The 12,241-nt window shown below is 36.6% G+C and overlaps 2 protein-coding genes across 2 annotated transcripts; both read right to left on the bottom strand.

The window, feature by feature from the left end:
• Nucleotides 1-4,305: 4,305 nt before the first annotated feature.
• Nucleotides 4,306-6,093, bottom strand: LOC107584032 (putative DMBT1-like protein). Its single transcript, XM_016270437.1, has 4 exons — nt 6,090-6,093; nt 4,857-5,165; nt 4,431-4,736; nt 4,306-4,343 (listed from the first exon to the last, which is right to left on the bottom strand). Exons 1-4 carry the CDS (start codon nt 6,091-6,093, stop codon nt 4,306-4,308), a joined length of 657 nt encoding a protein of 218 aa, XP_016125923.1.
• A 71-nt stretch (nt 6,094-6,164) lies between these two features.
• Nucleotides 6,165-10,070, bottom strand: LOC107584033 (deleted in malignant brain tumors 1 protein). Its single transcript, XM_016270438.1, has 5 exons — nt 9,849-10,070; nt 9,437-9,745; nt 8,810-9,127; nt 6,561-6,870; nt 6,165-6,489 (listed from the first exon to the last, which is right to left on the bottom strand). The coding sequence occupies exons 1-5, from the start codon at nt 10,027-10,029 to the stop codon at nt 6,165-6,167; spliced, it is 1,443 nt and encodes a 480-aa protein (XP_016125924.1). The 5' UTR covers nt 10,030-10,070.
• Nucleotides 10,071-12,241: the final 2,171 nt, after the last annotated feature.

Below are 12,241 nucleotides of genomic sequence, written 5' to 3' on the forward strand. Positions count from 1 at the left end.
TGGAAAATAATGTGTTTTTTTTTACCTTAAACCACATAAACACATTTCATTACACCAAATACACCAAATAATGTTCTTTTTAGCAGCATTAATTTAATTTAACTTAAACGGCCCACTTTATTTGAATTCACCCCCAAATATAGAAATTGCAAAGGAACAAATACATAGAGTGACTGGGACTGTCAATCTTCAAAATGGTTTTTAAAAAAAAGGTAATTATACTTTATAAATTGGTCGTAAGAAATAACTTTTCAAACCTAGAAAATGCATTGCGTACCAACAAAGTGTGTGTAGAGAACATTACCAAGCACAGGTTGTGCATACAAGACAATGTACCAAATGTAAATTTTCCCATTTGCAATTTGCCTAAAAGATGGCTTTTGGTTACAAACAAATGACAACTAATTCATCTCAAAACAACATACATATATATATTTTAATGTGTTTAATTTTTTAATAATGAAAGCTGTTCATTATTATAGCTGTTAAAACGTACAAGCAGGACATGATTATAAAAAATATACACAGCATAAGGCTGACATCCTTTGATATTTTAAATATAAGGTTGTTCTGCATACATGTCAGTTTTGTTACATGTCAGAACAACTTTTGTTCCCATTTGTCCGCTCCACCCATTGGACATTCTGTCAGTGAGGACTCATTCCAAAACATTTCACCTTAGTCAACCATATTTTTCCTGAGCTCTTCCCATAACATTCCGCTAACTTCACCTCTTTCGCTTCCCCACTACCCAATTCACTACACACGACATTGGCGTCTAACAAATCCCAGCCATCGTAACACACCGTTCCCCATATTCCATCATAGAGAACCTGCACTCTTCCCGAACAAGAGCTGCTGCTAGTCAACTAGTCTGACTGAAGAAGCTTCGCCTGACGTGGAATTTCCCAGAACTGCTTGTCATGAGAGATAAAACACTGAGAATCACAAGTAGATTATGGAATATGTAGGGTGAAAATAAATTGTATGTAGCCTATGTATGAGCTGTGTGTGAGCTCTTACTTTGAAGGACAGTGAGCTTTAAACACAGCAGCGCTGCTGTAAGGAAACCAAGAAAAATGTTAACGCTAGCTGATTTCAATGAATAATAAATTATTTTTAACATCACCCTGATAATATAATGAAACAAAAAGATAACTAACGTTGCGGGAAGAATTTACTTAAAGCCTATATATAAGCTAAAGCAAATATGAAATATTTGATGCATTAAATATGCCTTGTAATGCCTATTGTATGATCTTGAATAATTATTATAACCACATTATAATACTTATGTTACACCTTTAGAAAGTCTTTTTCGTAGAAACAGATAAAAAAATCAGAAGTAAGAAACCTGCAAATATTGTATTAGCCTACATTTTAACTTTGGTTACAATTATTTATGAAAATGTATAAAGAAATACAAGGGAAATTATAAATACCTTTACAATAGTTTATAAACATCATATATTATATAAAGGCTTTAAGTAAGGTGTTACAAAAGTTTCTTATTTTACACTTCTTTATAAATCCATAAATATAAATCCTAAGATCCTAAAATTATGTTTATGTGTTTAAAAATACTTATAAGGATATTTCAAATCAATACAATTTTTCTAATTCTATGGTCTACATAAAAATTTGATTTAGATACTTTACAGAGAATCAGAAGCAATCTACTTTGAGATAGAACAAATTAATAAATATTTACATGTATTAATTTAGCAGACAGATAGAAATAGTAAAATAAAGACAGAAATATCAAAATATGACTAAGGGTTTTAAACCTTTTGAAGTGTACCATGTATGCTGCTGTCTTCCTTCTGGACTTGAAATATAAGTTTGGATGTTGAAAATTTAGTGTGCATTTATCTAGAGATACAACCTCCAGCCCACCGGTCTCCACCCTTCAGATGATCCTGACAAATAATCACACCTTTTCAAGGTAATTTGCAGCATACATGCAACAGGTGCAAAAGTCAGCAAATTGCACTTTAGAAGGAAGCCATGACCTATGCAAACAGGTTAGCTATAGAAGAAACTATAAGGTATTGATCACAATAGTTATAGTTCTCATTCTCAACTTGGTTTTGTCTTTCATAATGCTGGGATTTAAGGGGCACCACCAATCAAGGTCATTGTCATTGTTTGGAACTGACTGAACTGTTTAGTGTTCCCAAAAAGTTTAATCCTGCTCAAACATTTGCTTTTGCAAACAAATAACAATGGCACTAAACAGAAGGCTGTTAATTTTTTCCATTTTGTTTGGTTATTCAAACGAGTTTTTCCTCCCTAATTACTCTGACAGGCCCTTTTACAGGATGCAAACTGTGAACCTTTTGAATATTTACCTTCCACAAACAATCCTGTATTATTTAGGACCAAAAAGTACTATGATAAGACTTAAGTGCTTCATTCCATGATTCTGAAGCCATTCATGTCTTAAATTAAAATTCAGCTTTATGTTATTATGCACAGTTGGGCCTTCACCCTGTTTTGGAACTGGGATAGGTTGCTTTTCCTGCTAAATATATGCCCGTGTCTGTCTCAGTTCATTACCCATTGCAAATGGTTTACAAAACCTTGGACTATTATTAATCTTACGGTTTACAAAACTTTTAAGTATCCTGAAAATACTTTGGCTTATTCTTTTTGAAAAACGAGTAACCGGCTCACCAACCACCAGTGTTGGGGAGTAACTAGTTACATGTAACGGAATTACATAATTTAATTACAAAATAAAAGTAATTGTAATCAGTTACAGTTACTACGAAAAATTTTGTAATTAAATTACAGTTACTTATGAAAATGTTAAGTATTACAAAGGGGGTTACATCTGATTTTTTTCACACACACTCCCACATACAGATTTAATTGAGTTCTTTCATAAATTGAAACACCAGTGTTTCAGAAGTTTGTTACATGCTTATCCGATAGGGTTTATGTATATGCTTTATTTTTTTTAAGGTTAACTGTTTTTTTCTAAGCCATTGTTAGATTCCAGTGTTTCCTGTCATAGCTATGCAAAGATTTGATTTCAAAAACAGTATCATAGCTATTAAACTATTTCTTGTTATGATTTTAAATATGTATTTAACCTCAGAATGATTTTAAAGTAAGTCTGATTTTGTGGCGGCTGTGCTTCAAAGGGGACAACGGATGCCCATTTTCCACAAGTTGGTATGATTCTCTAGGGTATTCTTGAACTGGTCTCAGTGTTTCGTGTAAACCTTGTCAAAAACAGCTCTGTTCACAGCGACTCGTTTCGGTGCATTTCTCTTTACATGCTAATGAGCTCTGCTCGCCCCACCCCTCTCTTCTGTGGAACCACAAGTGCAGATGCCAAGGGTGGAAAGATTTTTGTTTCAAAAACTAAGCAATTACCTAATGGCAAAATAGTACCATATCTACTATACATTAATTACAGTGTTATTAGTCACAACATTTTAAGCATAAGTATTTTTTTCTGTAAAACAAATCAAAAATACAGAAATTGGGACCAGAAAGACAATGGTTATAACATCCAGAAATATTGTTCTTTAATCACACTTTATTTATATTTATTATGCAACTATATATAGTATCTAAATGGAATTGGATTAAATGAAATTATCATTAAGCATACTGCAATTATATTTTCATTCATTTACCTCCAGACAGGTTTATATTGAAAATATATGTACAATATGGGCTATATGGGCTATATCAAGATTACATATATATTATAGTTAGGATGACACACAAAGATACTTTATCACTATCAAAACACAGCCTACATCGTCATTAGTGGGGGGGAAATACAAGGAAATTATATAAAGCAGTGTCATATGTGGAAAAATAATTATTAATTTCATTTATTAAAGGTCAGACCGAAAAATTAATGTAGAATTTATTTCCTTTTACATAGTGTTTGCTTATTTTCTTCTCTGTATCCAGAAATGACCTGAGGAACCAACACCATTGTACACTGTTATTGTGGAAAATATTACATAAAATATTTAAACTTTAGTTTTAAGGCTAATGTTAAAGTCTTACCAATTTGTCAGGGTGCAGCTCTTGTTCTCTTATGGAAGATTTTTCCATCGGTCCAAGTTTTGAGTGAGAAAGTTTCATTAATTTGTAGCTTCTTCCCAATCTATGAGATTGAAATGAATGTAAATACAGAGAACAGAACAGTAACATGAACAGCCAGTAGACGACAGTAAAAAGTAGTGAAAGACACAGCTCAATGTCACTCTTTCCACTGCTCTCACCTCCTCTGAAAGTTTATTTATGATTCCAGCAGCATTTGGGTCAACTCCATGGTTAGCATTTCACTTCAACCCTCAACATGACTTTAACAGCTAAGTGAAATCAAAAGTCATCAATGTCTCCATGAATAAAACACATTGCTCCATAACCTCACTCACTAAAATGAGTGTGGCACTTACATCCACAAATGATTCCGGCATCTTTCTCATGGCCACATATGTTTGGAGTTGCATTATATGAACAGCTCATCAAAGTAGGCTCATTCCCAAAACAGTTTACATTATTCATCCAAACCTTTCCTGAACCCATTCCAAAATAGGCAGCACTCTTTACTTCCAAAACTGTCCCACAGCCTAGTTGTTTACACACCACTGCAGCATCTGATGCATCCCATCCATCATCACACACTGTTCCCCACTGACCGGCACGAAGAACCTCTACTCGTCCATAACAGGGGTTGGTGCTGCTGACCAGCCTAACATTATCTATTGCTCACACAAAGGAATAAAGTTTATATATAATGACAGCGCGATCATAGAATACATATACAGTCATTTCAGTCTTACATAGACTACACTGTATGCTGTTAAAAGGTTTACACTCACCCTTACAGATGACTCCTGCATCTTTCTCATGTCCACAGCTGCCTCTTCCCCATCCACTTGATTTACAATCTCTTAGTCTTGAGTCAGTGTCAGAACATTGCAAATCACTTATCCATACAGGCCCTGATCCCTGACCGAAATGAGCAGCGCTCTTGGCCTCGATCACATCCCAACAGCCCATCTCTCTACACACTGCTGCAGCATCTGTTAGATCCCAGCCATCATCACACACTGTTCCCCATATTCCATTATAAAGAACCTCCACTCTTCCAGAACAAGAGTCGTGTCCATTTATGAGCCTGAGAGAAGCTAACCGCCACACAAATGAAAGCAAAAGAAACTAATTAACTACTAAAAAACATATTTAGGATGTTTTCTCCATTTACAGTGACTATTAATTGACTGTATTTCTTTTTATAGGTCAAAGTACCGCACACTGCTGCATTAAAGAAATAGTTCACAGAAAAATTAATATTTGCTTAAACTTCACTCACCTTCAGGCCATCCAAGATGAGTTTGGTTCTTAATCTGAACCGATTTCGATATAATTTACTCACCAATGGATCCTCTGCAGTGAATGGGTGCTGACAACAACATCACAATATGAGTTCAGTCCATCAATTAACATCTTGAGAAGCAAAAAGCTGCATGTCTGTAACAAACAAATTAATTATTACATTTTTTTTAACTTCAAACTGTTGCTTCAGTCAAAAGAGTCCTTTATCTATAGTATTGCTTCTCCAGTGAAAAAGTAGTCTCTTCTAAATCAGTAGCGAAATATGCACAGACCAAGCACCATTTACAAGTGAAAATATTTATAAATAAATAGGTTTGTGAATTTTGAGAGGACAACATGAGATGGACTTTTTCACTAGAGGAAGCATTATTATAGATACTGGACATTTTGCCAGAAGCAATGGTTTGACACATTTATGATGGTTTTGTTTCTTACAAACATGCTGCTTTTTGTTTCGCAAGATGTTAATTGATGGACTGGAGTCGTGTGGATTACTTGTGGATTACTGCAATGTTTTATCAGCTGTTTGGACTCTCATTCTGACGGCACCCATTCACTGAAGAGGATCCATTGGTAAGCAAATGATGTAATGCTAAATTTGTCCAAATCTGTTCTGATAAAAAATTGAACAATTGAAACAAGGAATTGAAACAAACTCATCTACATCTTTAATGACCTGAGGGTATATTTTCAGCAAATTTTCATTTCTGGGTTACCCATTCCTTTAATCACTCTTTTTTTTTTTTTTTTACATGTAATAAAAGAGAGAGAGTGTAGAAAATCTGTGGATTTTACTTACGATCACAGATGACTCCAGCATCCTTTGAATGGTCATGCATTCCCCATCTACGAAATTCACAATCACTGACCATGGTCTCATTTCCAAAACAGTTTACATTGCCCATAAATATTTCTCCCGCACTTTGTCCAAAATAAGCACCACCTATTGCCTCTATAGCATCTCCACATCCCATCTGTCTACACACCACTGCAGCATCTGATAGATCCCAGCCATCATCAAACACAGTTCCCCATTGACTGTCACGAAAAACCTCAACTTGTCCAGAACAAGAGGTGATGCCATTCACCAGTTTGATGTTAACTAATGCCCACAAAAATGTAAGTGTTACCAGTGGACAAAACATGATGAAGTTTATACTGTTAATTTTATGTACAAGGTTTTGAACTCACGTTGACAGGCTACTCCTGCATCCTTCTCATGTCCACAGCTGTTTTGTCCCCATCCATTTGAATTACAGTTTCTCAGAGTAGAGTAACTGGCACACTGTAAATCACTTAGCCATACGAGTCCTGATCCCTGTCCAAAATAAGCAGCATTCTTTGCCTCTATAACATTCCCACAGCCCAGTTCTCTACACACCACTGCAGCATCTGACTGATCCCAGCCATCATCGCATACTGTTCCCCACCGGCCATCAAAGAAAACTTCAACTCGTCCAGAACAAGAGTTAGTGCCATTCACCAGCTTAACAAGAGCTAAGGGCCAGACAGACAAAAGATTAAGAAACAAGCTGTTAAATATATATTAGTATAGTTAACCTAAATACAGAACATAATCTTTATTCTTTTTTCCCCCACATATTTAAAGGGGTCATCGGATGCAAAATAAATTTTTACATGTTGTTTGCACATAAATGTGTGTTGGGAGTGTTTGTACACATCCACCCTATAATGATAAAAATCCACCAAGTGTTTTTTTTAATCCCTATAAATAATATCCCCTTTCTCAAATCAAGCTATTCTCAGCTTCTTGGCTGTGTGACGTCACACAGACCCAGGCCCCTCCCACGATTGTTGATTGACACTGATGTTTTACCTTAGTCCCACACTGAGTGAGCTGTCATCAGTCCGCCACTGTTTGAACGCCGGAGCAGGGGTAGACAAGAATGTCTCCTAAGCGATTGAGGTGTTTTGTTGTTGGATGTAACAATGAACATAGCAGTCATCATTTACTCCTGACATCTGAGCTGCTGAAGAGAGAAGGATATAACTGCAGCCTGGAGATCTCCAAATGGGGGCAGGAACTCCAAAATGGGGTGGGAGCTCCAAAATAGGGCGTGGCTTCCTCCCATTAAAAGACAGACAAACGACACGCATGCGCAGTTTTTTCCCCCAATCCACTTAAGTGCAAAATCCGCCCCACAGCTGATTCGAAAGATTTTATTGGTTGTGTCAATCAAAGTGCTGATTTCCTACACTATGCTACAAAAAAATGCTAACCCCTAAACCTACCCCACACCTGACCCTAACCTTAACCAGTGAAATTGACTGCATGGTGGGATTGGCGCTGAATAGCACGGCAAAGAAAGTTGCAGTTCAGGGGATAATCAGTTAATAAGATAATGCGATATCGCCAAGCCGGGCCGCTCCGTAACTCCCCAACCGGACCTCACCGGACAATTGGGACCTTTTTATTTACACCCACTGTCACTGCCCCCTCCTACTCTGCGAATTTTGCTGGGACGGTTCGTGGGAGAGCTCGTGGGTGATTCCCATTTACATCATGAAGCTGAGGTTCAAACTCCGGTCCGAACACCACTGGCCACAAGTTTTGAGCTCTGCTCTCATGAAGAATATTTATTTATATAGGCATATTTATTTGTATAGCATATTTCATTTTAGATTAACTAGAAACAATGTCTAATTTATAAAGTTTTATTTTGAAATGTAAGTAAATAACAATTGGCTGAAGCCAGAGCCAATGGTGAAAGTCTTTGCGTGAGGAGACCCCGCCCCATTTTGGAGGTTCTGCCCACTTTTGGAGTTCATGCCCCATTTTGGAGATCTCCGGTCTGCAGTTATACCTACTTGGCTGAAGACGCAGTGGATTAGTTTTGTTTTTGAAGGGAATGCGCCCCGATCTACCTAAATGCGTCTTATGTTCACGCAAATCATTCGTGATCCAGCTTTACCTATAGAAGAAGTGAGTATACGTTTCTTTTATGAATCTTTGCAAATCTCCTATTCTAATAACGTGCTAGTTAACAAGTTTCGCGGCTAAATGCAGCTAAAGTAAACAGTCTCATGAGAACTGCTTGTCACCACATGAAAGAGAGGGGCTGGGTCAGCAGAGCTCATTAGCATTTAAAGAGACATGCAACAAAATGGCTTGCTGTGTGCAGAGCTGTTTTGGCAAGGTAAAAAGGGTGTTGTTTTACACTACCATTGAGAAATTTTAACCAAAGTATGTTATAGACTTTTCATTAAGACCCTAAAAAATCATATCAACTTGTGGAAAATGGGCATCCGATGACCCCTTTAATGCAATGTCATCATAAAGGTTATAATGGATCACAGAAGTTTTTAATTTTTGGGTGTACCACACTTGATGTGTTGTTACTCACGTTACAGGGACGGCATACTGACAATATTTTCTTTTCAATATTCTTACATGCATGGCAATGGAACAACTTACATTGACAGATGACTCCAGCATCCTTGTAATGCAAATTGTAATCTTCTGTTTTTTTGGACTCACAGGCAGTGAGTGTGAGCTCATTTCCAACGCAGTTGACATCATTCAACCATACTGGTCCCCCACCCTGTCCGAAATAAGCAGCACTCTTTGCCGCTATGGCATCTCCACATCCCATCTCTCTACACACCACTGCAGCATCTGATAGATCCCAGCTATTATCACATACTGTTCCCAACACAGGGCTTCCCCAGGGATAATAGAATATCTCCACTCTTCCAGAACAAGCATTGAAGCCATTTTCCAACTTAATTCTGCCTAAATTATGATATAATGAGCGCTGTTGTCAGAGTGGATTATATGATGTGTTTTCTCATTTTAATAGATAAGACTTGTGAGGCAACAGAAATATTGTAGATTATTTACAACCAAATTTATATGCACAGCATTTGTGGCATGATTTAAATGAACCAAATTATATCCACTGGAATTTTTTAAAACTGAATAATTCATGCAAGTGCTTGAAATATAAGCAACAAAAATATATGCTTGGTGTCCACTGTCAACTGCATGCCACAAATACTGCATATCACCCTTAACGTTGTGTGTAAAATATTTTATACTCACTTCGACAGGCGACTGCAGCATCCTTCTCATGTCCACATGAGTTTTGTCCCCATCCCTGCAAATTACAGTGTCTCAGAGTCGTTTCAGAGTAAGAACATTGCACGTCACTCAGCCATACTGGTCCTGATCCCTGGCTAAAATAACCACCAATTCTTTGCTCGAAAACATCCCCACAGCCCATTTCTTTACATATCACTGCAGCATCTGAATGATCCCAGCCGTTATCGCACACGGTTCCCCACTGACCGTCATTGAAAACCTCCACTCGTCCAGAACAGGAGTGACTGCCATTCACCAATCTGACAAGGGCTAATGTCCGCACAGAGCAGAAAACAGAATCAGAAATAATTATTAATTGTGCTCGCACAGCAACATAGCAGCTGTTATTTCAAGTGAAATACCAGTAACTTACAGCGACAGATGACTCCAGCATGCTTTGAATAGCCACATATAAACTCTCCCAATTTCTTAGAGCTGCAACTGCTCAATGTAGGCTCATTTCCAACACACGCAATATTGCTCATTAATACATGTCCACTTCCTGGTCTGAAAAAAGCACCACTCTTTGCCTCAATAGCATCCCCACAGCCCATCTCTTTACACACCACTGCAGCATCTAACAGATCCCAGCCATCATCACACACTGTTCCCCACTGACTGTAATAGAAAACCTCCAGTCTTCCAGAACAAGACCCTAAAAAATCATATCAACTTGTGGAAAATGGGCATCCGATGACCGCTTTAATGCAATGTCATCATAAAGGTTATAATGGATCACAGAAGTTTTTCATTTTTGGGTGTACCACACTTGATGTGTTGTTACTCACGTTACAGGGACGGCATACTGACAATATTTTCTTTTCAATATTCTTACATGCATGGCAATGGAACAACTTACATTGACAGATCTGGCAAGGGCTAATGTCCGCACAGAGCAGAAAACAGAATCAGAAATAATTATTAATTGTGCTTGCACAGCAACATAGCAGCTGTTATTTCAAGTGAAATACCAGTAACTTACAGCGACAGATAACTCCAGCATGCTTTGAATAGCCACATATAAACTCTCCCAATTTCTTAGAGCTGCAACTGCTCAATGTAGGCTCATTTCCAACACACGCAATATTGCTCATTAATACATGTCCACTTCCTGGTCTGAAAAAAGCACCACTCTTTGCCTCAATAGCATCCCCACAGCCCATCTCTTTACACACCACTGCAGCATCTAACAGATCCCAGCCATCATCACACACTGTTCCCCACTGACTGTAATAGAAAACCTCCAGTCTTCCAGAACAAGAGTTATTGCCATTTACCAGTCTAACTGATTCGGATGCATTTGAAATGATATTGCCTAGAACTTCATGTTAAAGAAAAAATATGAAGAGTTAAAAACACTGGCATTATCTGTAAAAATATGCTTGTTTGTGTTAGTAATGCTACTTACTCAGAAATAGAATGAGCCACATGGAGCACAGCATTGTTGCTTGTCACTAACTATATGGACACCACTGGATTTGTCTGGGAAATGACACAAAATGACAAGTACCAGACACTAATATTAATGTTGACACCAGCGAGAAGTACAAAAAAAGATGCTATGTTATATTATCAAAATCCATATGCACAAAGAACAATCACTGAAATTGTATTTTTGAACTGAAATTTTGAAACTCACCAGCAATTTTCACTCCTGCTTTTGTTTTTCTATCCCTAAATTGGCAGGTCCACTTTTGTTAAAGCACATGATTAGAATCAGGCATATTTAAATGTTGAGGCTGCCTCCTACTCCATGTTAGGACATAGAGGTGAGCTTGAGGTTGAGGTTGGTTAAATCTGTTTGGCTCTGGTTCCTCCCACTGTCTGACTTCAAAACACCTTTTTACTATAAGTCCAAGAAAGTGAAATCAAAAGTGTCTCACATATGAGCATGACATTGAAAAGCAAATGCATTTAAGTACATCAGTACATTCCTGAAGCAAACATAATACACATAAATTTATTTGAAACATAACATATAGGCTAGTCATATGTAATATATGCAACTGGCATGGCTGAAATGAAGCATGCCTCATGCCTTGTGCTGCTTTGAGTACCATTCAAATTGCATCTTAAACCTCTTAGATTTGCTTTACTAAGTAAGTAAATTTGCATTTGCATCTTTAATTTGACCACTAATCCCTCATGATTCCAGGTCTTAAATTTCATTTTAGCTGAAGTAGTACTTTCGTCTGTCCTTTTACAGAGAATCTACATAAAAAGGCTACATTGTCAATCTACATTGTCATTAAAGTCTTTAGGCTAATTACTTTACTTTTACTTTTACTTTTAGTCATTTAGCAGACGCTTTTATCCAAAGCGACTTACAAATAAGAAAAAGTAATTAAAACTTAAAAGCTAAAACTCTATAAATACTATATATATATACACACATTTAAGAAAATAAAATAAATTAAATAAAAATGACAAATGCATACAACAACATTTCAAAACTAAAACATTTAAATGAAAACAAAAAAAAGAAAGCTAAAAACAATTCAAACATACACAAATAAGAAAAAGTAATTAAAACTAAAAGCTAAAAGCTTTTAAGAAAATAGAAGAAATTTAAATAAAAATGACAAATGCATACAACAACATTTCAAAACTAAAACATTTAAATGAAAACAAAAAAATAAAGCTAAAAACAATTCAAAAATATTAAAAGAACAAAAGATATGAGTATAATAATGATTCTAACATAACACTAAGCCAAACACCAAAAAACAACTACATATGTGTATGTACAGCCACACACATATACAT

The sequence above is a fragment of the Sinocyclocheilus grahami genome, unplaced genomic scaffold (assembly GCF_001515645.1).
Source record: "Sinocyclocheilus grahami isolate Dianchi unplaced genomic scaffold, SAMN03320097.WGS_v1.1 scaffold56.1, whole genome shotgun sequence".
NCBI lineage: Eukaryota > Metazoa > Chordata > Actinopteri > Cypriniformes > Cyprinidae > Sinocyclocheilus > Sinocyclocheilus grahami.